The sequence below is a fragment of the Nicotiana sylvestris genome, chromosome 5 (genome assembly GCF_000393655.2).
Source record: "Nicotiana sylvestris chromosome 5, ASM39365v2, whole genome shotgun sequence".
Lineage (NCBI taxonomy): Eukaryota > Viridiplantae > Streptophyta > Magnoliopsida > Solanales > Solanaceae > Nicotiana > Nicotiana sylvestris.
The window spans coordinates 90,296,472-90,323,180 of NC_091061.1; the positions used below are offsets into that span (position 1 = coordinate 90,296,472).

Genomic DNA, 26,709 nt, shown 5'->3' on the forward strand with positions numbered 1-26,709 from the left:
TCCTTTGAAGTGTTCATTGAAGAGTTTGTTGATTAGCATGTTACCATGGTGTGTTTTTCTAAAAATTGGGGTTTAAGCCCATACAATTCCAAGGATATTCAATGTTAAATTGTCAGGTGATATTTGAATCTCCAGTTGCAAGTGAAGTAATTACCTGCCTGTTTTCAATGTAATTAATTGGTAGTTTAGGTTAAGTAGTTTTATATTGCTGTTACTAATGGCATGGTGATAAATTAGATTCAAAATATGCTTGGTCAGCCTTTGATTTCTTTCTCCAGAATTTTACGATATTTTGTGTTACATGTGATTTAGAAGAGGTTAAGTCTCAAGTGGGACTTAATATCAAAGGCTCTCGTGATGGGAACAATTGGGCCCGTTTCTGGCCCAGATGAGATAGCCTGTTTGGATCCAGGCTCAATGGTTTTGGCCCTTGATTTCTTTAATTTTTGGGCTCAATTTCGAGCCAAGTCCGCAATCTGTATCTTCCTCAAAGATTTGCTTTTATAACAGGCCTCTTGATGGCCCAATATTTCAATGGTTAAAAGCATGCACAACTTCTGATGCCTTAGCTATAATATGTGGCCTATCAATAAACCTCGAATTAATTTAGGAAGTAAGTATAAACCTTCGTTGTTTGCTTTAGGCATGTAATTAAATCATCACAACTACGGGTACGGTTCCCGTGACGGAGTTGTGATACCTAATTTCAAAGTTGTTTTAAATATGAACATCCGAGTTCGCTTTACTTGAGTACAAATCTTTTAAAATAAATTGAGGCATGCCATCCACAAATGAATCACATAATCTATGGCCCTCACATTAAGACCAAAGCTAGTGTAGAAAATACTTTGAACATTCGTAATTTGCTTTAGGCGCATTTATAATAAAACTGTCATAGCTACGGGTACGGTTCCCGTGACGTAGTTATGGTACATAATTTCCAAATTCGGGGGTATATTTATGTGACCCGGCCATAACAACTAATAATGTTAATAATTTAGACATGTTGTAAATCGTGACATTTCCCGTGACACGATCCGCAATGTGTACCAAACAAACAAGTGTACGACAATCGTAACTTGTTCCAAAATAATTCCATAAATAATTAAAGCGGTTTAAAAGGTTAAAAATGCACAATAGGTATAACATATGTAATTAATCAGATAATTAGGCCAATAATAATAGTTGAGCGACCGTGCTTAAACCACGGAACCTGGGAATGCCTAACACCTTCTCTCGGGTTAACAGAATTCCTTACCCAGATTTATGTGTTCGCAGACCATAAATAAGAGTCAAAACTTCCTCGATTCGGGATTTTAAATTAGTGACTTGGGACACCATAAATTATGCCAAGTGGCGACTCCGAATTTGATATAAACAAACCCATTTCGATTATTGTCACTTTAATTAAAAAAACTCCCTTATACCTTTTTCCGGGTAGAAAAAGGAGGTGTGACAGCTCTGATGACTCTGCTGGGGATAAGAACCCATAATCTCTGGTTCAGGGTTCAGAATTTGAGCTTAGAATAATTGTTATATTTGGCTTTTATTTTCTGATTTTATGCTTGGGCCTAATGTGCTAAATGTCGCTTTTACCGCTTTGATATTATTTGAACTGTATATAAACTGCTACGAAACCCCTCTCTTCTAATTTTTTGGGAAGTGCACGCTGGCGTGACTTCTTTTCTGTTAGTTTCATATCCTAATTTAGAAAGAGGTTCAGACAAGTTGCAAAGTCGGGTGATCTTTTGGTTACCGGTACGCTTCCCCCCTCGGCTCGAGTTGTCCGCTCGGGTAAGCCAAGTCTAGAACAATACACCTAGGTTATAAACTTAGAATAACACAACCTCATGCCGGATCCCTAGTAGGAACATTTGTTTGCATCATGTGCATTTGACTTTGGGGACTCATCACAGGGGTTGGGTCCGTCTAGGACAGGTGTACCTGAAAATCAAAAGACCAACCTGATGCATTTTTACGTGCTACTTGTGCATTCATTTGTTTCGACTTGCATGTTGACCGGCTTCTAGATTAGGTAAAAAAACCAAATAAAAACCAAGATTGTGGTAGGAGAGAGAAATTACCCGCCTTTGAAAAACCTGGTGTTCAAAATATCCCAAAACTCTACCGAAATTTTGAAAAAAAGAAAAGAGAAAAAAGAGATTTTTGAAAAAGAAAAAAAACTTAATCCAAAATGGTTTATGTTTTTCTCGTCGCATCCAAACTGGTCGAACTACGCGGGTTTGATTCTCACCGGATGTGAGATACGTTGGCAACCCTTATCGGGTCCAGCCCCGCTTTTGAATATTTTGAAAAAAATATGAAGTGTTGTCATTTTTGTCATAAATAAAGTGGGTAATGCCCTTTTTGTCTAAATAGTCAGGTGTCCCAATGGGACGCCGGAAGGCCATTTTTGCAAGAATAGCCATCAACAGTTTCTTTGACAGTTTTGGGCCACCTAGCAAGCATAGCCCTAAAATCTTCCCTTGTGAAGTGCTGAAGGGCCGTATTTGCAAAAGTAGCCTTGATTTATTTGATTTTTTGCAAAATGAACCTTTCTTCTAATCAGCTTTTGAATAAAAACCCCCTTTGTTTTAAACCATCCACCCTAATCTAAATATGCAGAATGAGCATGAGTCAAAATTTACCAATGAAAGTTATGTCCAAGATTCCGTTGGAACTACACATGTGGTGGGAAGATTTGGGTAAGCAAGGACGAGACTTGGTCAACCACTATTTGGGGGCGCTCATTGGATTACTAAAGATCAGGCCTAGGGGATGCATAATAAAGGCACTGGTGACATTTTGGGAGATAGCTGGTTATGCTGAGAGTACCGAGGGTCTAAGACATAAATACCTGGTCGCTCCAAGGGCCGTCACCCCTCACAAGTTTTTGGATTTGCTAAAAATAAGCAGGCAGGTCCAGTATGCAGATTTGGCGGATGGGTTTTCCACTCTATACTTCATATACCAGCGGTACAGGCATATAAGAGGATTTGACAACCCGGAAAGTGGAGTCTGCAGCAAAGGGAACCGATCAAAGTGGGAAGAGCACAGATGTTTCGCTTTCATGGTGACGTTCTTGGGCCTTCGAGTGTTTCCCATGAAGGATGTGAATATTGATCTACGGGTAGCTGGAGTCGTCAATGTTTTGATTTCCAACACCAAGAGCACCCTTACCCCTATGATAGTATCTGAGATATTTCGAGCTCTCACAGCTTGCAAAGTCGGAGTAAATTTTTTCGAAGGGTGCAATTTGTTGCTACAAATGTGGATGATTGAGAACCTATGTCATCGACCTCCATATATGAATTATGAATATACAGGGAAAAGCTGCATTGAGGAGTTCGACACAAGGGTCTAGGGGTTCAAAATGCCAGAAGGGTCGGAGAATGGATGTCCTGCCTTCATTCCATAACTGCGGGGCAGATAGAGTGTACACTGGTTTGGCTTCCTGTCGAAGAAATTGTGTACATGCCTGCCATCGGTCCTTACTTCCTCCTAATGGGCCTTCGAGGCATCCAACCTTATGCCCCATACCGGGTGTTGAGATAGTTGGGAAGATGCCAGGTAGTTTCCCAAGACGAAGATCTTAGCATTCATGCAGTTGAAATTCTCTCTGATGGCCAATTTCATGAAGAAATGGTTCTTCATATTTGGAACGAGTACCAATATTTGACGGCACGACAAACAGCTGAGTACGTGACTTGTCTAGAGGTGAGGTCTCGCATGGTTATCTTGCATGGTATAGAAAGAAGTTCACTGCAAAGGTCGAACCTGAAAGGCCAACCAAAAGGCCTCACATCCAAGAATTTGTTGAAGCGTCGCAGGAAAAATGGGCCTGGTTGACCAAGGAAAATGAATACAGGGCCATCATAAGCAAGTTGAAAAAGCAAGTCAGGGATCTTAAATTTGATAGTGGTTTGCAAGCCGTTGCGGATAAGGGTGAAAAGAAAAGATTGGCACAAGAAAATGAAACCCTCCAAGCCCAAATCCAGAAAATGAAGATAGCTGCTGAAAACCCGGGAAGGAGCCAAACAAATAAAAGACTTATAAACGGTCTTAGGCGGAAAGTATATGAGTATGGGGCCGATTTGGAAAAGACTGAGGGTGAACTAGCAAAGGACTGGGCAAAGTTGGCTAAGAATGCAGAAGAGCGGGCAAGTTTCGTTCAATAGTTGAAGGAAAAGAACGACAAAGGAATCACGGGTCAGAAGAAAAAGACCAATACCCTCGAAAGTGAAATGGCCAAATAAGCAAAGAACTTCAAAGCAGAAAGAAAACACTGCTATGCCTTGATGTCGCAACTAGAAGAGGACCTGCAACAATTGCAAGAGCAAAATCATGCGCCCCACAAGTTTTGGAGGCCAGATCTCAACAAATTGGACGTCTGCTACAAGAAAAGGGCGTTATCAGGGAGAGAATTATGAGAATTGCTGACTATATTGTGATGAAGTGCAACGAATGCGAGGACATGACCAGGTCCATATTCTTCACTGCAGTCATGATTTTTGTCCGTCAGATAATGGATGACCTATATTGCCTCCAAGAAGATATGGTACGTAGGCCCGCGACGAGACCGATTGATGTCCTGTGGGCCCCTGGAGCAGCATTTAAGGCACTTATGTACTCCTGATTTTATTTTTTGAGTATGTATTGCAGTTTCTTTTAGAGTCTATTTAGTCCACTTTGAGTCTTTTTTTAGTTTTCAATGCTTAAGTCTGTAGGACGGAGTCGTTGTAATAGAATAAAATCAGAATGTTTTTATTTAATGAAAATTTGAAAACCCAAAAAATATTTCTTTCTTTATTTCACATTTATCTGATTCATGCGGCGTCATGATACGTAGGCAATCCCCACAGGATTCGATCATAACCATAAAATGAAAAAAGAAAGAAAAAATAAAAAGAAAAGAAATTGAGTGGAAAGAAAGAATGGCAAAACAAGAGAACAAAAGCGAGATCAAAAGAAGAGGGGAGCGACAAGAACCGAGTGGGAAAATCAATAGTGACTGAAAAGGGAAATAGTGAAAAAAGAAAAAAAGAGAGAGAAAAGAAAGTGCAAAGTGAAAAGAGTTGGTTAAGGCCGGGATGAAACATGCAACCATTCAAATACATAGTAGAAGCCTTTAATTGTTTAGGTGCATTGCATCCCAAACGTGCGGTTGCCTATCTGTTAAAATCTTAAACACTAACAAGTTTGTTGTTGTCATTGAGCACAGGATGGTGGTTAGTTTGTTCGGCATTCTGGCAAGCCACCCGTACAGTACTAGGTCTAAACACAAGGCGATCATGGCTGGCAAAGAATTGGACGCGAGTGTTATTGACCCGCCGAGAGAGGAGGAGGAATCTGAGCCTGGTCTGAAAGAGGAGTTACATAAGCTGAAACACCAAATGGCCGAAATGTACAGGTATGGATGAAAGGGCATCCTCCACCATCATACCCCGCCAACCCTGCTTTCATCCCACTACTGGTTCATTCTCAAGAGCCTTCCACTGTTGATTTATCCCCACAACATGCACCAAGTTTCATCCCTTACCACCACTATCATAGCACCACTTCCTAAACCATCCAAGCTCCACCAGCCAAAGCAACCACATACCCCCATCTACCAGCTACCCCTATCTTCGTAGCACCTCCACCAGCTACACTCTATCGGTCTTATAGTGAGCCGGTTTTCCAAGCCCAAGATAACCAGTACTATGCCCCAGAACCCACCTTCAAAGTCCCAGATCACTACTCCTACACTCCCCACTTTGAACTTCCTGTCAAAACTGAGAAGCCACCCAAAAATACGGAGCACGAGGAGATGTTTAGGAAGGTAAAGAGCTTGGAGCAGTCATTGAGAAATATGCAAGGGTTAGGGGGCCAAGTGAGCGTGGCTTATAAGGATCTATGCTTGTTTCCTGATGTCCAGCTACCTGTCGGATTCAAAATGCCCAAGTTTGACTTTTATAACGGGCATAGAGACCCCGTGGCCCACTTGAGCAGATTTTGCAGCAAAATGAGGGGAGCCGGTGGGAAAGATGAACTATTGATGGCAAATTTTAGCCAAAGTCTGAGTGGTGCAGCATTGGAGTGGTACACCCGCCAGGACAACAACAAGTGGTACACTTGGGATGATCTGGCCCAGGCTTTCGCTCGGCATTTCCAGTTCAACGTAGAAATTGTCCCAGATCGCCTATCTTTGACTAAGATAGAGAAAACTCCCAGTGAGAGCTTCATGGAGTATAGTTTTCGGTGGAGAGAATAGGCGGCATGAGTGGACCCTCCAATGAATGAAGATAAAATGGTGGATTGTTTTCTTCAGACCTTGGAGCCTACTTACTTTGGTCATCTGGTCTCGGCCATAGGTAAGTCTTTCAATGAAGTGGTGAAGATGGGAGGAATGGTAGAGGAAAGGCTCAAATTGAGTAAGAACATGAGTTACTCTACCATCAAAGAAACCACACAAGTGATCCAGAATGGCATCGGGGGCGTGTTAGGGAAAAAGAAGAAAGAAGATGTTGCTATGGTCGTCTCAAGATCGTGGCCCGGCCCAAGGGGTGCACCGCACCATTACACCTAGCCTCGAACCCAACCTTAAACCTACACCCAAACTCCATATAATCCACCCCAACACTACTTCCTACCACCAGACCCTCAGTATTCAGTCAGGCTACCCCAATACCATGTCCACCACGCACACTCATATACTCAACCCCCTACTTACCCGCAATGGCATGCACCAACTCCACAAAATACTTATCCACCTCCACAAACATATCAAAACCCTATTGGTCCAAACTTTTGCCCCAGGCCAGAGTATAGAAAGGAAAGGCAGCAGCGAAAGCAAATTTTCACCCCGCTTGGAGAGTCTTATACCAGTCTGTTTCAGAGGTTAACGCAGGTGGGCATTCTAACGCCAATTGAGTCATTACCAAATCCCCCTTCGAAGAACCTGGATTATTCTGTCAAATGTGTGTATTGTTCTAATGCTCCGAGGCATGACACAGAGAAGTGTTGGCATTTGAAGAGCGCCATCCAAGAGCTTATCGATACAAACCAGATTGAGGTCCAAAGCCCGGAAGCACCCAACATCAATCAAAATCCATTGCCAGCCCATGCCGAAACACATATGATTGAGATAGTGTATAAGGATGGGAAGGCCGAGAAGCCTTCGAAGTCCATCATAATGATCCGTGCCAGTGAAAGTAATTCAGTCAAAACTCCAGTGGCCACAAATACAACATCTTCAGCAATTGAAGGGTTGACAGACAAGCTAAGCCAGCTCGATGTTAAGCCACCTATGTTAGTTGCGAAGTGGTCCCTAGATGATGTGGAAACAAATCAAGGAAAGCTGAAAGTGGTCATGCCGGGGGTAGCAAGTAAGCCTGTCATAATTGTTGAAGGGGCTCGCACAGCTCCTATTATCATTAAACCTGTGACCCAGCTGCCAGTAGATAACACCAAGGTTGTCCCATAGAACTACAATTGAGTAATAGTAACTTATAAAGGGAAAGAAGTGGAAGAGGAAGTTAATGAAACCCTAGGGTTAACTCATTTGGGGAGGTGTTTTGCCCCAGAGGAATTAAGAAAAGCTAAGACACTCAAAGATAGTCCAACTCTAGTGAAGAAACCAATCACCGAAGAGGAGGCAGAAGAGTTTTTGAGGAAAATAAAGGTGCAAGATTACACCATAGTGGAACAATTGAGAAAGATTCCCGCTCAGATTTCTTTTCTATCATTGTTGATACATTTAGACGAGCACCGCCGGGCCCTCATGAAGATTCTGAATGAAGCTCATGTCCCTGACAAGATCACAGTGAACAATTTGGAGAAGATTGCTAACAAGATATTTGAGGCAAACAGGATCACCTTCTCGGATGATGAGCCACCTCTGGAGGGTATGGAACACAATCGGGCTATTTATCTCACAGTGAAATGCGAAGATTCTGTGGTCACAAGGGTGTTAGTTGACAATGGTTCCAGTGCAAATATTTGCCCTCTCTCCACTCTGCACAAGTTGAAAATTGATACTGAAAGGATCCACAAGAATAATATATGTGTCCGAGGTTTTGACAAAGGGGGAAAAGATTTTGTTGGCGATATCGTGCTCGAACTTACCATAGGACCAGTTGAATTTACCATGGAGTTCCAGGTGCTGGATATGGCCGTCTCTTACAATTTACTGTTGGGTAGGCCCTGGATACATATTGCCAAAGCAGTCCCGTCTTCTTTGCACCAGATGGTAAAGTTCGAGTGGGATAGACAAGAAATCATTGTGCATGGTAATGAGAACTTATGTGCTTACAATGATACATTCGTCCCGTTTATTGAGGCTAAAGATGATAAGGGGCCTTGGGTTTACTAAGTTTTCGAAACAGTGTCAGTTGAGAAGGTTCCGGAAGGGGAATATATTCCAGGTCCAAAGCTAGCTTCTGCGACCGTCATGGTAGCAAATGAAATGTTAAAGAATGGTTTTGTGCCAGTCAAGGGTCTGGGCGCATCTTTGCAAGGTATCGTGCAGCCAGTGTCTATACGTAAAAATCTGGGTACATTTGGTTTGGGGTTCAAGCCCACAGGCGATGATGTGAAGAAGGCTAAAAAGTTGAAAAGGAAGGCATGGTCACTCCATAAGCCTATCCCACGCCTCTCCAGGTCTTTCGTCAAGTCAGGGGTCGTGAATCGTCTAGTGTCAGCAATACCAAAGCCATTAGTTGACTTTGATGAAGAGTTGATTGAAAGGTTCCAGAGTCTATTTGATGGGGTGAACATGGTGGAAATTGGGAAAGGTTCCTGCAAAGCAGACGTGTAGTTTATTGGGCCGAAAGTGAAGCTTAACAATTGGAACGCTACTCCTCTCCCTACTCGGAAGGAGTCTTGGTAGTTTGCTTTGTTTTTCTTTCTGTTATCTAGATTATTCCAGGGATGTAATCCAGATTTTTATTTTTTGCTTGTTTTGATGTACAAACCCTCCTATCCTTTATTTTCAATCAAATGCAATTTCCCTTTTCCATTACTCCTGATAGTGTCATTTTTGTCTTTCTTTGTACAATTCTTTTTATGATGATTTCAGTGACATGACATACATGTGGAATCTTCGGCCAAGTTTTAAAAGCCAATCTAACTCTGAAATAATAATCCAAGAAATAGAGTGTGATGATGAAACAGAATATGATGAAGAGGAGGCATTTGAGGAAATTAGTAAATAACTAAATCATTTTGAAGAGAAACCCAGTCCTAATTTGAATGAAACTGAAGCAATCAATTTAGGGGATCCAGATAATATTAGGGAAACCAAGATAAGCGTACACTTGGAACCACAAATCAAGGAAGAAATAATCAAAGCATTGTTTGAATATAAAGACATGTTTGCATGGTCATATGACGACATGCTAGGTTTGAGTACTGACTTGGTAGTTCACAAATTGCCAATTGATCCGGCATTCACTCCCGTCAAGCAGAAGTTAAGGAAGTTCAAGACTGACATGAGTGTGAAGATCAATGAAGAAATCATAAAACAGTTGGATGCAAAGGTCATTTCGGTTACTCGATACCCTACTTGGTTAGCTAATGTTGTGCCAGTGCCAAAGAAGGACGGTAAGACCAGGATGATGAGGAAGATGCAGAAAAGACAACGTTCATCACGTCGTGGGGAACATATTGCTACCGGGTAATGCCATTTGGTTTGAAAAACACTAGGGAAACTTACATGAGGGCAATGACTACTGTGTTTCACGACATGATACACAAGGAGATTGAGGTTTATGTAGATGATGTGATCATAAAGTCAAGAAAGTAGTCCGACCATGTCGGAGACTTGAGAAAGTTTTTCCAAAGGCTCCGCAGGTACAATCTTAAGCTCAACCCTACAAAGTGTGCATTTGGTGTTCCGTCTGGGAAACTGTTGGGGTTCATAGTCAGTCAGAGAGGCATTGAATTGGATCCGTCCAAGATCAAAGCTATCCAAGAATTGCCACCGCCAAGGAATAAAACTGATGTGATGAGTTTGCTTGGGCATTTAAACTACATTAGCAGGTTTATTGTTCAACTCACGACAACTTGTGAGCCCATCTTTAAGTTGCTAAAGAAGGATGTTGTGGTCAGATGGACTGACAAGTGCCAGGAGGCATTTGATAATATCAAGGGGAACCTATCAAACCCACCTGTGTTGGTCTCGCTGGAACCTGGGAGACCATTAATTCTCTATTTGACAGTCCTAGATAACTCATTCGGTTGTGTGTTGGGTCAACATGACATCACTGGCAGGAAGAAGCAAGCCATCTATTGTCTCAGCAAGAAGTTTACATCCTATGAGGTTAAGTATACTCCCCTTGAAAGGACATGTTGCGCCCTAACTTGGGTGGCACAAAAGTTGAAGCATTATCTGTCGTCCTACACTACTTATCTCATTTCTTACCTGGATCCTCTAAAGTATATTTTTCAGAAGCCTATGCCCACAGGAAGACTTGCAAAGTGGCAGATTTTGCTCACATAGTTTGACATCATCTATATGACTCGGACCGCGATGAAAGCCCAAGCATTGGCAGATCATTTGGCCGAGAACCTAGTGGATGAAAAGTATCAGCCACTGAGGACTTATTTTCCTGATGAGGAGGTGATACATATTGACAAGGTGGAGCAGGATGAAAAGCCAGATTGGAAACTTTTCTTTGATGGAGCCACTAACATGAAAGGTGTTAGAATAGGGGTTGTGCTCATTTTTGAAACAGGGCATCACTTCCCTGTTACGACCCAACTTCATTTCTATTGTACCAACAACATGGCTGAGTACGAGGCATGCATTCTAGGGTTAAGGTTAGTTGTAGATATGGGAGTCCAGGAAGTCTTGGTCTTCGGAGATTCGGATTTGTTGGTGCACCAGATTCAGGAAGAATGAGAGACTCGGGATTTAAAGCTCATACCGTATCAACAATGTTTGCATAATCTTTGTCAATGATTCAGATCAGTAGAGTTCAAGCATATTCCTAGGATCCATAATGAGGTTGTCGATGCCTTGGCTATCTTGGTGGCAATGTTACACCATCCGGATAAGGCTTATGTTGACCCTCTGCATATTTAAGTTTGTGATCAGCATGCCTATTGTAATATGGTTGAGGAGGAACTTGATGGTGAACCATGGTTCCATGATAGCCGAGAATACATCAAGATGGGGGTGTATCCGGTGCAGGCCACATGTGACCAAAAGAGAACAATTCGACATTTGGCTAGTGGATTTTTCTTGAGCGGGGGAATTTTGTACAAAAGAACTCCAGCTTTTGGACTGTTGAGGTGCATAGATGCTAAACTAGCCACGGCTATCATGACCGAAGTGCATGCCGGAGTTTGCGTTCTGCATATGAGTGGGTATGTTTTGGCAACGAAAATTCTTCGAGCAAGGTATTATTGGCTCACCATGGAATGAGATTGCATTAGCTTTGTGAGAAAGTGTCATCAATGCCAATTACACGGTGATTTGATTCATTTTTCGCCATCTGAGTTGTATACAATGTCCGCACCTTGGCCCTTTGTTGCTTGGGGCATGGATGTCATTGGACCAATTGAGTCAGTCGTATCAAATGGACACAGGTTTATTCTGGTGGCCATCGATTATTTCACTAAGTGGATTGAAGCTATGACTTTCAAATCTGCGACCAAGAAAGCAGTGGTTGATTTTGTTCACTCAAACCTCATTTGCCGGTTTGGAATTCCCAAGGTAATCATCATGGAAAATGGTGCTAATCTTAATAGCCATTTGATGAAACAAGTATGTCAACAGTTCAAGATTACGCATCGAGATTCCACCCCGTATCGCCCCAAGGCAAATAGAGCTGTTGAGGTGGCCAACAAGAACATAAAGAAGATACTTCAAAAGATGGTGCAAGTTTCTAGGCAATGGCATGAAAAGTTGCCTTTTGCTTGCTGGGTTATCGCAGTACTGTCCGCACTTCAGTAGGTGCAACTCCTTATTTGTTGGTATATGGGGCTGAAGCAGTTATACCCGCAGAAGTAGAGATTTCATCCTTTCGAATTATTGCTGAAGCTGAAATTGATGATGATGAGTGGGTCAAAACTCGATTGGAGCAATTAAGTCTGATTGACGAGAAAAGACTGGCGGCAGTATATCATGGTCAATTGTATTAAAAGAGAATGGCAAGAGCATAAAACAAGAAGGTGCGTCCCTGAAAATTTGAAGTGGGTCAGCAAGTATTGAAACGTATCCTTCCACATCAGGCTGAAGCTAAAGGCAAGTTCGCGCCAAATTGGCAGGGGTCATTTATTGTAACAAGAGTGTTGTCTAATAGTACTTTGTATTTGACAGATATATAAGGCAAATGTATAGATATGTTTGTCAATTTTGATGTAGTTAAGAGATATTATGTATGATTTCTTTGATTTGTCTAATTGTGTTGTTTGTACTTGGCATGTTTCAAAGATTGGAATGACGAAGGCATTTTATTCAGCTATCTAAATGATTTTATTCTTTGTTACCCCCTTTGAGCCTTATTTATTTCCTTTCGGACTCCTCTTTTGGAATCGGAAGTTAGAGTTTAGAAAATGTAAATAGAAAGAACAAGAAGAAAAGAAAAAGAGAAAATGGAAAAAATGAGGAAAAGTAAAGCAAAAGGAAAAAAAGAAAAAGAAAAGAAAAAAGAGAAAGCAAAAGAAAAGTAACAAAAACAAAGCAACTTCGATGTCTTGAACTACGTTCGACTTGATTCCTTTTAAAGATACGTAGGCAGCCTCACGGTTCGGTCCCACCAAAATAAAAATTAAAAATTCCCCAGACTCAAAGGAACTAGGGCAGAAGTGGTGGTTTTGTAAAAGAGCTGATTCCAAAAGTTGTAATTTTGAGCCTTTTTAATCTGTTTGAGCCTTTATGATATCCTTTCTTTCTAACCCTATCCAAAAGCCTACATTACCGTCCAAAGAAAGACCTTCCGATCAATCTTTAAAGAATGCCAAGTCAAGCAAGATAGAGGTATGATTCACATCAGGGGCAACACTCCGTCCTACACAAGGGAAAATGAATAAATGAGAGAGTCTTATTGGTAAAAACTCTCACGAGCATCGTAAGGCGATGAAAAGCTGAGAGAAAACCAAAATTAGAGAGTCTTATTAGTGAAAACCTTTGCGGACACCGTAAGGCGACGGTGAGTTGAGAGATAAACAAATGGGAGAGGTTTGTTGGTGAAAACCCGTCAGGGCACTGCAAGCCGAATGAGGCTCATGACTTTGCAGAGAGATTGGTTATGGAAAATCCCGGTTTCAAAGTATGAAGATGGGGCACAAAATGAAATTTGATAAGGTGAACGGTCTGGGCTGATTAATCCGAAATGTATGTCATGATCATTGGTGTCAGTTGCTTTGCTCAGATAAGTCTCTTTCCCTTTCTTCATCAAACAGTCATCCTGTTTCAAATTTTCTTCTTTATTCCTAACTCTCGAAGTCACTTCATTTCATTTTCTTCTGGGTCTACTTCTCCAATCTTTTCCAATATTAGCCTTGTTAAGCAAGTAAGAAAGGATTTCAAAACTTATTACCAACTTTCAATTGCACAAAGCAAAGTGCAGCCAAAGCATACCAGAAATAGCATGATTCAAAATGAGAAATAAGGTGTTAAGGGGAGTTCAAGTGTTCAAGTGGTTTTGTGAACTTTGAGGAAATAAATAGGTTCAAAATGGAAGGACAAAAATGTAAAACATCAGGATAAGTGTGGGGCACTCAGGTCGTTCAGGGTTCTGTGGTTGGGGTTCTATCAAAAGGTCAAACAATTCTTTGCCAGCCCAAGGCAACTAATCGGAACAAAGCATGGCAGTGGAAAGGCCACTTTCAGCAAGAATGCCGCAAACTACCTACCACATTTTCAAACTGATACGATTTTCTTTAATTGAAACAGGGGCAGGAAATTTCATTTGTTCCGGAGGAACCCCCGTGAGGAAAGAGTGTGCCAGACATGTTCGGCCGTAAATTCTCAGGACCCTCATGGATAATAGGATTTAATTTCAATTTTTCAAGGCCGTCCTAGATAGTGGGATTTAATTTTAAAGTTCTCAGGACCCTCCTAGATAATGGGATTGAGTTAAGTTTTTAGGACCCTCATAGATAATGGGATTTAGCGTAAGATGAGATTTAATATTAATTTTTCAGGGTCCTCCTGAATAATGGGATTTAGCTTTTAAATTCTTAGAGCTCTTTTGGATAAAATGATTTGATTAACACTCACAGATGTTCCTAGTACCAAACTGGGGCAGAAAAGTTTCTTTTGTTTTGTCTGTTTGTTGTAATCGCAGGCGCCCACTTGGAGAATAAGGGAATTCATTTCAATTCAAGTTACAGGCGCCCACCTGGAGAATAAGCGAATCCATTTCAAGTTTAAGTTGCAGGTGCCTACCTGGAGATTAAGGGAATCCATTTCAAGTTTAAGCCGCAGGCGCCCACCTGGAGAATAAGGGAATCCATTTCAAGTTTTACTCACAGGTGCCCACCTGGAGAACAAGGGAATACATTTCAAGTTTTGGTATCAGGCGTCCACCTGGAGAACAAGGGAATACATTTCAAGTTTAAGCATCATGCGCCCACCTGGAGAACAAGGGAATCCATTTCAAGGTTTGGCCTCATACGCCCACCTGGAGAATAAGGAAATTCATTTCAAGTTTAAGCATCAGGCGCTCACCTAGAGAACAAGGGAATTCATTTCAAGTTTTGGCCTCAGGCACCCACCTGGAGAACAAGGGAACTCATTTCAAGTTTTGGCATCAGGCGCCCACCTGGAGAATAAGGGAATACATTTCAAGTTTTGGCATCAGGCGCCCACCTAGAGAACAAGGGAATACATTTCAAGTTTAAGCATCAGGCGCCCACCTGGAGAATAAGGGAATACATTTCAAGTTTTGGCATCAGGCGATCACCTGGAGAACAAGGGAATACATTTCAAGTTTAAGCATCAGGCGCCCACCTGGAAAATAAGGGAATTCATTTCAAAGTTTTAAGTCAGCATCAGGCGCCCACCTGGAGAACAAGGGAATTCATTTCAAAGTTTAAGTTGCAGGCGCCCACCTGGAGAATAAGGGAATTCATTTCAAAGTTTTTAAGTCAGCGTCAGGCACCCACCTGGAGAATAAGAGAATTTATTTCAACATTTTAAGACAGTATCGGGCGCCCACCTGGAAAACTAGGGAATTCATTTCGAGTTTAAGTTGCAGGCGCCCACCTAGAAAACAAGGGAATGCATTTCGAGTTTAAGTTACAGGCGCCCACCTGAAACAATGGAATTCATTTCAAAAATTAAGTCAAGTAGCAGGAACCCACCTGGGAACGAGGGAATACATATCAGAGTTAAGCCCAAGACAATAGCAGGAACTCGCCTAAAGAATGGGGTCAAGTCAAGTTAGAAATAACAGAAGCTCGCCTCGAGAGTGCGAGTCAATAGTTCAAGATGCATGGCAGAATTGCGGAGGTTTCAATATCAAGTTTGAAGACATATAGATAGGAATCTTGTAACTCCTAGATCATAGATTTTCCTAGTCTTTTCATTTTGGTTTTGGTGTAATAAGGAGTTCAGCAAACAGTAATAGCAACGACATCAGTGAAATTGAAGTGCAAGCATGTTTTCATTTTTGTAGGATTTGGTTAATTGTTTGCATTTTTGTGCACATTTAATTTTGTTAAAATCATGAAAAAATGTCAAAAATATCATGCATTGCATTTAGATTTTATGTTCATATTTTAGGATTAATTAGATAATTAATTGTATTTAAAATTAAAATCACAAAAATATTGCTCATTTTTACATTTTAGCTTTTAATATTAGATTAGTATTTTCCTCTTGATTAACTTAAGATTAACAAATTTTGTAATTATTATAAATAGATAATTAGTTTGATTTTTAGGTAATATTAATTTAGCGTTTAATTTAGGACTTAATTAATTTAATTAAAAAAAAAAGAGAAAACGAAAAGAGAGAAAAAAAGGGGCCTGTTTCAAAACGGGATTGGGCCTGATTTCCATGGCCCAATTTTCCTTCGTCCGCCCTAGACCAATTATCACTCAACCTTGTCCAGATCCCCTAACACCCAAACGACGCCGTTTTTGGCAGTCATCAATCCTTGACGTTCATCTTCCTCCATCCAATGGCTAGGAACTAAAGCCCTAATTCCCTTATATTTGTCCGAAAAACACCCCTCCAACCCTCAAACTCCCCTCACTTCACTTCATCTCTCTCAAGCCTTAACCTAGCCGCACCAAATTCTCACACCCCACCGGCCGGCGGCAATGCTCCAAATCGGCCCAAACTGTCACCATACAATTACCATTCCCCCTCTTTCCAAATCCATCACTAGTTTCCCCTAAATCCCCACCAAATCCTTCTAATTTTGGATCTAAAATCCAGAGAAAAAACCTAATTTATTTATTTTCCCTTTTCTGATTTCTTGGCTCATGGCCATTCGTTGTGACCTACAACCTACGTTAATGGAGTGTTCTAGACAAGAATAATCAATTGACGTTGGTTGTTGTTCATCTCAAAGTCATCGAGTTTTGATCAGTCTGCCTTTTCGGCTGAATTCATGAGGCTTTGAGGGTCGCCAAAGTTTTATGTTCTGACTAGGTTGTTTTGAATCCATTAGGTGATTTTTCTCCCCCCCCCCTCTATATTTTCTAGAATCAGTGTGTTTTTACAACATACATGGAGTAATGGAAAATGTTTTTAGCTTTTCTTTTCTTTTAGATAATCACTCTATTTTAGGTTCTATTTGGAGTTTGGTCAATTAACTAGTTCAATTATTTGCCGATTGTGATTAACTTGCATTGATCAATTTGATTAGTTGTTTGTTAACGATTACTAGTTCTGTGAGTTAAAAGAGGGCAATGAAGTGGGATAATTACCCTGTTTGTCATCGGTTAGAAGTTTAGGGGGTAAAAGTGGTAATAAACAAAACTTAAAAGGGGGAATTAATTAGGAAGTAAAATAGGGACTTGAGGGTTTGATTCTAATTTGGCCAAATGAAGGTTTGTTAGTCTAGGCCCGAGTTTGGTATTGGACTTGGGCCTGTCTGAGGCCATTTGACCATGACTTGGGCCTGTCTTAGGCCATTTGACCAGGACAATGGGCCTAGACTAAAGGGGAAGGCTCTAGAATCGTACCAGCTGTCTAGAATTGATAAAAAATTATGTGAAAATATATGAATATGGACAGTTGTCTAACAGCTGCCCAATTTCGGTTATGGAAAGATTCTTTTTCCCTGAAATTTAGGGGGGTGCGGTTGAAGGGAATAATTCTTAACCTTTTCAGCACATGACACATTTGAGCATGTATAAAGAGGATCATTCCCTTACTCATTAAGGAGAGATTTTCACACCCTAAAAAATAGCTAAAAAGTTTCAGCTTTACTGTTCTATTAGATCTGATCAAAATTCTGATTTAAAAAGAAAGAAAAGTTAGAGTAAATTTTTGGGAAGAGTCTGTTTTTTTTTTTTGCTAAATCAAAGTATGGACTAAGTTTGGAGCTGGGTACTGCTGTCATCTGCTACTGAGTTACAGTTTTTCTTGTTGTTTTTCTATTGATATCAGCTCCCTTACCTTGTTCTTGTTCTATAACCAGGTACCATCTTGAACTTTGAGTGACAATTGAAGTGCAAACATGTTTTCTTCCCTTCGCAATATGTAATTGTAGTGTGAAGTCAATGTTCAAAATGCTAAATTTCAGTGTTCTTTCACATGTGTTTCTGTTGAGTTATTTAACTTTTTCTAGTTTTCTCAGCTTTTATAAAAGTGTTTGGATTTGCTAGTTGGTCAATGGTTTAGTAGGGAATGTCATGTGTGAAGCCATGCTCTCGAAGGACCTGATCTTTGACATGGTCATATCCTTGAGATTCAAAGCTAAAAGGGAATTTTTGAAGTGTACATAGAAAAGATGACAGCTTTCTGAAGGCTACTGCTGAAATCTCATTGTAGTCATTAGGTGTTTGTTTGATAGCTTAGATTATGTTTGTCTATTATTTCATAGATTGAGCTTTACTCATTTTTATTTAGTTATAGTTTGATTATCAATGGTCCATTACTGCCAGGAGATACAAAATTCCCATATAGATAGATTCTGATGTTTATATATGTGTTGGGACAAGTAGTACTGAATGGTGTCACTAGTTTAGCCTCCATGTATTGGAGTCATTTGGAAGTCCATGATGAATGTATAATATCCTTAGTTTATTTCCTTTGAAGTGTTCACTGAACGGTCTGTTGATTAGCATGTTCCCATGGTGTATTTTTCTAAAAATTGGGGTCTAAGCTCATACAATTCCAAAGAATATTCAATGTTAAATTGTCAGGTGATATTTGAATCTCCGGTTGCAAGTGAAGTAATTACCCGCATGTTTTCAATGTAATTAATTGGTAGTTTGGGTTAAGTAGTTTTATATTGTTGTTACTAATAGCATGGTGATAAATTAGATTCAAAATATGCTTGGTCAGCCTTTGATTTCTTTCTCCAGATTTATGTGATTTAGAAGAGGTTAAGTCTCAAGTGGGCCTTAATATCAAAGGCTCTCATGATGGGAAAAATTGGCCCGTTTCTGGCCCAGATGAGGCAGCCTGTTTGGAGCTAGGCTCAATGGGTTTTGGCCCTTGATTTCTTTAACTTTTGGGCTCAAATTCGAGGCCAAGTCCGCAAACCTTATGTGCACATGATTTTTTCCCTGGGCATCCTATGAGCACATGATTTTTTCCCTATGTGAAATACTCCTACAAATTAAAGGAATAGATTTTTCCCAAATTATTTGCAATTTTATAGGATTTTTGTAGGATTTGGTTAATTGTTTGCATTTTGTGCACATTTAATTATGTTAAAATCATGAAAAAATATCAAAAATTTCATGCATTGAATTTAGATTTTGTGTTCATATTTTAGGATTAATTAGATAATTAATTATATTATTTAAATTAAAATCACAAAAATATTGCTTATTTTTTCATTTTAGCTTTTAATATTAGATTAGTATTTTTCTCTTCATTAATTTAAGATTAAATAATTTTGTAATTGTTACAAATAGATAATTAGTTTGATTTTTTAGGTAATATTAATTTAAGATTTAATTTAGGATTTAATTAATTTAATTAGGGTTTTTTAATTAAAAAAAAGAAAATGAAAAGAGAGAAAAGAAAAGGGGGCTGTTTCAAAACGGGATTGGGCCCGATTGCCATGGCCCAATTTTCCTCCGTCCGCCCTAGCCCAATTATCACTCATCCCAGTCCAGATCCCCTAATACCCAAACTATGCCGTTTTGGCAGTCATTAATCCTGGCCGTCCATCTTCCTCCATCCAATGGCTAGGAACTAAAGCCCTAATTCTTTTATATCTGTCTGAAAAACACACACACCCAAACCCTCAAACTCCTCTCACTTCACTTCATCTCTCTCAAGCCTTAACCTAGCCGTACCAAATTTCCACACCCCACCGCCCGGTGGCGACGCTCCAAATCGGCCCAAACTGTCACCATACAATTACCATTCCCCCCTCTTTCCAAATCCATCACTAGTTTCCCCTAAATCTCTACCAAATCCTTTTAATTTCGGATCTAAAATCCATAGAAGAAAACCTAATATGTTTCTTTTCCCCTTTTCTGATTTCTTGGCTCATGGTCATTTGTTATAACCTAGAACCTCCGTCAATGGAGTGTTCTAGACAAGAACAATCAATTGGCATTGGTTGTTGTTCATCTCGAAGCCGCCGAGTATTGATCAGTCAATCATATCGGCGGAATTCATGAGGCTTTGAGGGTCGTCGGAGTTTTATGTTCTGACCAGGTTATTTTGAATCCATTAGGTGATTTTCTACCCCCCCTTTCTATTTTTTCTAGAATCAGTGTGTTTTTACAGTATGCATGGAGTACTAGAAAAAATATTTTTATCTTTTCTTTTCTTTTAGATAATCACTCTATTTTAGGTTCTATTTGGAGTTTGGTCAATTAATTGGTTCAATTATTTGCTGATTGTGATTAACTTGCATTGATCAATTTGATTAGTTGCTTGTTAACAATACTGATTCTGTGAGTTAAAAGAGGGCAATGAAGTGGGATAATTACCCTGTTTGGCATCGGTTAGAAATTTAGGGGGTAAAAGAGGTAATAAACAATAAATGAGGGGGAATTAATGAGGAAGTAAAATAGGGATTCTTGAGGGTTTGATTCTTATTTGGCCAAATGAAGGTTTGTTCAGTCTAGGCCCGAGTTTGGTATTGGACTTGGGCCTGTCTGAGGCTATTTGGCCATGATTTGACCATGACTTGGGCCTGTCTTGGGCCATTTAACCAGGATAATGGGCCCAGACTAAAGGAGAACGTTCTAGAATCATACCAGCTGTCTAGAATTGATAAAAAAATATGTGAAAATATCTGAATATGGACAACTATCCAACAACTGCCCAACTTCAGTTTTGGAAAGATTCTTTTTCCCTGAAGTTTAGGGGGTGGGGTTAAAGGGAATAATTCTTATCCTTTTCAGCACATGACATATTTGAGCATCTATAAAGAGGACCCTTCCCTCACTCATTAAGGAGAGATTTTCTGACCCTAAAAAATACCCAAAAAGTTTCAGCTTTACTGTTCTATTAGATCTGATCAAAATTCTAATTTAAAAAAAAAAAAGTTAGATCTGATCAAAGTTCTGGGAAGAGTCTGTTTTTTTTTTTGCTAAATCAAAGTATGGACTAAGTTTGGAGCTGGGTACTGCTGCCATCTGCTGCTGAGTTACAATTTTTCTTGCTTTTTTGTTGATATCAGCTCCTTTACCTTGTCTTTGTTCTATAACCAGGTACCATCTTGAACTTTGAGTGACCATTGAAGTGCAAGCATGTTTTCTTCCCTTCAGAATATGTAATTGTAGTGTGAATTTAATGTTCAAAATGCTAAATTTCAGTGTTCTTTCACATGTGTTTCTGTTGAGTTATTTAACTTTTTCTAGTTTTCTCAGCTTTTATAAAAGTGTTTGGATTTGCTAGTTGGTCAATGGTTTAGTAGGGAATGTCATGTGTGAAGCCATGCTCTCGAAGGACCTGATCTTTGACATGGTCATATCCTTGAGATTCAAAGATAAAAGGGAATTTTTGAAGTGTACATAGAAAAGATGACAGCTTTCTGAAGGCTACTGCTGAAATCTCATTGTAGTCATTAGGTGTTTGTTTGATAGCTTAGATTATGTTTGTCTATTATTTCATAGATTGAGCTTTACTCATTTTTATTTAGTTATAGTTTGATTATCAATGGTCCATTACTGCCAGGAGATACAAAATTCCCATATAGATAGATTCTGATGTTTATATATGTGTTGGGACAAGTAGTACTGAATGGTGTCACTAGTTTAGCCTCCATGTATTGGAGTCATTTGGAAGTCCATGATGAATGTATAATATCCTTAGTTTATTTCCTTTGAAGTGTTCACTGAACGGTCTGTTGATTAACATGTTCCCATGGTGTATTTTTCTAAAAATTGGGGTCTAAGCTCATACAATTCCAAAGAATATTCAATGTTAAATTGTCAGGTGATATTTGAATCTCCGGTTGCAAGTGAAGTAATTACCCGCATGTTTTCAATGTAATTAATTGGTAGTTTGGGTTAAGTAGTTTTATATTGTTGTTACTAATAGCATGGTGATAAATTAGATTCAAAATATGCTTGGTCAGCCTTTGATTTCTTTCTCCAGATTTATGTGATTTAGAAGAGGTTAAGTCTCAAGTGGGCCTTAATATCAAAGGCTCTCATGATGGGAAAAATTGGCCCGTTTCTGGCTCAGATGAGGCAGCCTGTTTGGAGCTAGGCTCAATGGGTTTTGGCCCTTGATTTCTTTAACTTTTGGGCTCAAATTCGAGGCCAAGTCCGCAAACCTTATCTTCCTCAAAGATTTGCTTTTATAATAGGCCTCTTGATGGCCCAATATTTCAATGGTTAAAAGCATGCACAACTTTTGACGCCTTAGCTATCATCTGTGGCCTGTCCATAAACCTCGAATTAATTTAGGAAGTAAGTATGAACATTTGTAGTTTTCTTTAGTCACGTAATTAAATCATCACAACTATGGATATGGTTCCCATGACGTAGTTGTGATACCTAATTTCAAAGTAGTTTTAAATATGAACATCCGAGTTCGCTTTAGCTGAGTACAAATCTTTTGAAATAAATTGAGGTGTTCCATCCACAAATAAATCCCATAATCTATGGCCCCCACATTAAGACCAAAGCTAGTGTAGAAAATACTTTGAACATTCGTAGTTTGCTTTATGCGCGTTTATAATAAAACTATCATAGCTATGGGTACGATTCCCATGACGTAGTTATGGTACATAATTTCCAAATCTGGGGATACATTTATGTGACCTGGCCATAACAACTAATAATGTTAATAATTTAGACATGTTGTAAATCATGAGTACGGTTCCCGTGACACGTTCCACAATGTGTACCAAACAAACAAGTGTACGATAATCGTAACTTGTTCCAGAATAATTCCATAAATAATTAAAGCATTTTAAAAGGGTAAAAATGCACAACAAGTATAACATATGTAATTAATCAGATAATTAGGCCAATAATAATAGTTGAGCGACCGTGCTAAAACTACAAAACCCGGGAATGCCTAACACCTTCTCTCGAATTAATAGAATTTCTTACTCGGATTTCTATGTTCGCAGACCATAAATAAGAGTCAAAACTTCCTCGATTCGGGATTTTAAACCGGTGATTTGGGATACCATAAATTATCTCAAGTGACGACTCTAAATTTGATATAAATAATCCTGTTTCGGTTATTGTTACTTTAATTGGAAAAACTCCCCTATACCCTTTTCCGGATAGAAAAAGAAGGTGTGACATATCCTCCGCTCAGCCCTGCTAAATGATGGCGGCTGAAGCCTCCCAAATTTCTCGAGCCTCCTCTGCTCATCATCAGTCATAGCAGGAACTACCTGGGCCTGGACAACTGCAACCGGCTAAGCTGGTAATACCCTTGGTGTCTGGAGTCCCTGCATCACCTACTCTAGTATGCACGCGACGGGAGTCTGAGTACCTCCCCCGACTTAAGAAGTAGCTACTACGGTTGGAATAGAGACCGCTTGAGCAACATTGGTGCACACGGTCAGAATCTGAGCTGGTGCCTGAAGGCCTAGAATCACGATGGACACAGCTGGTGCCTAGGTTGGCCCCACTGGCTCAACTGTATCTGGTACCTGCTCCTAAGCTAGAGCGACTGGTGAGTCTGCAGGTGCGGTCCTAGCTTCTGTACGAGCTGCACCTCTACCCTTACCGAGGCCCCTACCGTGACCTCGGCCTCTTGCGGCACTAACTGGTGGTACTGGTGGCTGCCCATCCTATCTGATAGCACGTGTCCTCACCATCTGTGAGAGAATAAAATGATAGAAGTTTAGTTACCGGAATCAACAAATTCACATGACAGGAATTCAAGAATATGAAGTTTCCTAAGGGTTTGGCAGTCTCTCGAAGATAAGTACAGATGTCTCCGTACCGATTCACAAGATTCTACTAAACCTTCTCATGACTCGTGAGACCTATGTAACCTAGGCTCTGATACCAACTTGTCACGACCCAAAAATCCTTACCTGTCGTAATGTAGCCTAACGTGGTACTAGGCAAGCCAACATTTCCAAGATACTTCCAACATTTAACAGAAAATGAATCCAATTAGTTTTAAATAACAAAAATTCTCATAAACGGGGTAGAAACCCAAAATGTAACGCGGAAACTCCTGACATCGGGGTGTCACTGAGTTCATGAGCACCTATACATCATAAGTCTGAAGAAGAAATGTTTATGAAAGTATAGATGTAAATACAATAAACATAAAGATAGGGAAGGAGAGGAAAGGTCCGCGAAAACACCGGGCAACTACCTCAAAATATCCAAAATGGTCAACTTAGCAAAAGAAGTCAAAACCCTCCATGATCGGAAACACCTGGATCTGCACACGAAGTGCATGGTGTATCATGAGTACAACCAACTCAGTAAGTAACAAGACTAAATAAAGAACTAAAAGTAGTGATGAGCTCTACAATTATAGTTCAATTTCAATAATTTCAACATAGAAAAGCATGCATGCTTTTAAATTCGTTAATTCAGGTCAAATCAATTACCTCATGTCAAGTTCATGTAAAACAAAATATAATATCTTTCAGAAAAATTCAAGTTAGTGATATTTGGCAGATAAGTGCAACAATAATGAAATCAAAAGCATCCTCTCAGAGAAAATTTCACTCAGTCTTTCTCAATAGCTCAGCACTTGGCACTCGCATTCAGTAGGTACCTGCGCTCACTCGGGGTGTGTACAGACTCTGGATGGGCTCCTACAGCCCAAGTGCTTAATCCGCATGGACAACTCACGTGCTGCATGGACAACTCACGTGCTATAATACCAATATCTGGATTCGCACGGACAACTCACGTGCTGCATGGACAACTCGCGTGCTATAGTATCAATATCTGGATCCACACAAATAACTCACATGCTACACAAACAACTCACGTGCCAATCTTCAGCAACTCTTTAAGTTCAAAACTTGATCCATTAACCACCTGAAATCCACCTGAGGCCCCCTAGACCTCAACCAATCATACCATCCAGTCCTAAAACACGATACGAACTTAGTCGAGCCTTCAAATCACCTCAAACAACATCAAAAACATGAATCGCATCCCAATTCAAGCCTATTGAAACTAAGAAAATTCAACTTCTACAAATGACGCCGAAACCTATCAAATCACGTCCGAATGACTTCAAATTTTGCACACAAGTCACAAATAACGCTGTGGACCCTCTCCAACTTCCATAATTCTAATCCGACCCTGATATCAAAAAGTCCACCCCTGGTCAAACTTTTCAAATTTCTAACTTTCGTTATCTCAAGCCTAATTCAACTATGGACCTCCAAATCACAATCCGGATATGCTCCTAAATCCAATATTACCCCACAGAGCTAATGGAACCATCAAAACTCCGTTCCGGAGTCGCTTATACATAATTCAACATCCGGTCAAGTATTCCAACTTAAGATTTCAATTATGAGTCTAAGTGCCTCAATTCATTCCAAAATTTCTCCGGACTCGAACTAACTTACCCAGTAAGTCACATAACTTCTATAAAAGCACAAAAGGAGTAGTAAATGAGGAAAATGGACTACAACTCTCAAAATGACCGGCCGGATCATTACATCGCCCCCTGAGAAAAGTATTAGGGAAACAAGTTTAAGTAATTGCAAAACCTATAATAAAGTCTAAATCATTTTCAATCAAAACAAAACTCGAAAACTAATGGAAATTTATTGTATGTTGGCTTATGATGTTGTAACTTCTAATTTATTGAGGAAAAGCATGAAGCTTTATTATTTACCTCCGGCTCTATCGGTGTCACCAAATTTAATGTGAAATTTAGTGAAATAATAAAATAGATATGGAGAGATGATGATAAATCTACTGCTTACAAAATACTGTATATAGTTAAATAAGATTGTCATGAAAGAGACAGAAATCTCCTCAACCTCCACCTACAAGAGAGTAAAATAAAATCTCCATACATAAAAAGAGAAAATGTCTTTTGATTTGAAGTTTTCCTTTTACCGTGGATATTAATCCTTTCAACTTAGCATTCTAACTAATTAGTAAGTTAGGAAAACTAAAAAATGACAAGATTTGAATCTAAATATATATATCAACAACAACAATAACGACCCAGTAAAATTTCTCTAGTGGATTTGGATATAGTAGTGTGTACGTAGACCTTACCCCTAACCCGAGGGAGTAGAGATGCTATTTTTGAAAGACCCTCGGCTCAAGAAGACGAAAAGAGACAATACCAGCACTACCAACAGAAAACATAGAAAAAATAACACCATGAAAATGAGAAAGTAGATGCAAAGCAAAAGCGATAGACAGTACATAAACCCGACGTTTTGAAAAACAAAAGAGTAGTAAGACACAACATCGCCACTAACTGACTTCGACAAAAATCCTACCAGACTAGCCTCACAAAGATACGAAGTAAGGAAAGAATCAACTATCTCCTAACCTACAACCCTAAAACTTGACCTCCACAGATTCCTATCAAGGGACATGTCCTCGGAAATCTGAAGTCTCGCCATGTCCTGCCTGATTACCTCTATCCAATACTTCTTAGGATGTCCTCTACCTCTTCTCGTGCCCTCCAAAACTAGCTGCTCACACCTACTTACCAGAGCATTTGGGCTTCTCCTTTGTACGTGTCCGAACCATCTGAGTCTCGCTTCCCACATCTTGTCATCAATGGGAGCCATGCCCACCTTCTCCTGAATATGTTCATTCTTAATCTTATCCATCTTAGTGTACCCGTACATCCAGCTCAACATCCTCATTTTTGTTATTTTCATCTTCTGGATATGTGAGTTCTTAACAGGCCAATACTCAGTCTCATACATCATGACCGGTCTAACCACCACTTTGTAAAACTTACCTTTGAGTATCCATAACATAATAATCTTACTCCATAGCTTATATATTTAAAGCAAATAGTATAAATGTTAAAGAAGTTACAAAAATAAATACTCCCTCCGGTTTATAATAAGTGACTTTTTACAACAACAACAACCCAGTGTAATCCCACAAGTGGGGTCTGGGGAGGGTAATATGTACGCAGACCTTACCTCTACCCCGAGGGGCAGAGAGGCTGTTTCCAGGAGACAACAACAACAATAA

The 26,709-nt window shown here is 39.8% G+C and overlaps 1 protein-coding gene across 1 annotated transcript; it reads left to right on the forward strand.

The window, feature by feature from the left end:
- The first annotated feature begins 5,291 nt into the window (after window positions 1-5,291).
- Window positions 5,292-8,353, forward strand: LOC138868959 (uncharacterized). Its single transcript, XM_070146539.1, has 4 exons — window positions 5,292-5,410; window positions 5,668-6,228; window positions 6,799-7,367; window positions 7,497-8,353. The coding sequence occupies exons 1-4, from the start codon at window positions 5,292-5,294 to the stop codon at window positions 8,351-8,353; spliced, it is 2,106 nt and encodes a 701-aa protein (XP_070002640.1).
- The last annotated feature ends 18,356 nt before the right edge of the window (window positions 8,354-26,709 follow it).

Excerpts from the sequence above, each read along its gene's own strand:
- LOC138868959 (XM_070146539.1), top strand. The coding sequence starts at position 5,292 with ATGGCTGGCAAAGAATTGGACGCGAGTGTTATTGACCCGCCGAGAGAG. Across the intron at positions 5,411-5,667 it reads CAAATGGCCGAAATGTACAG|TGAGCCGGTTTTCCAAGCCC; the intron begins GTATGGATGAAA and ends TCGGTCTTATAG. Across the intron at positions 7,368-7,496 it reads GGTCATGCCGGGGGTAGCAA|GGAAAGAAGTGGAAGAGGAA; the intron begins GTAAGCCTGTCA and ends TAACTTATAAAG.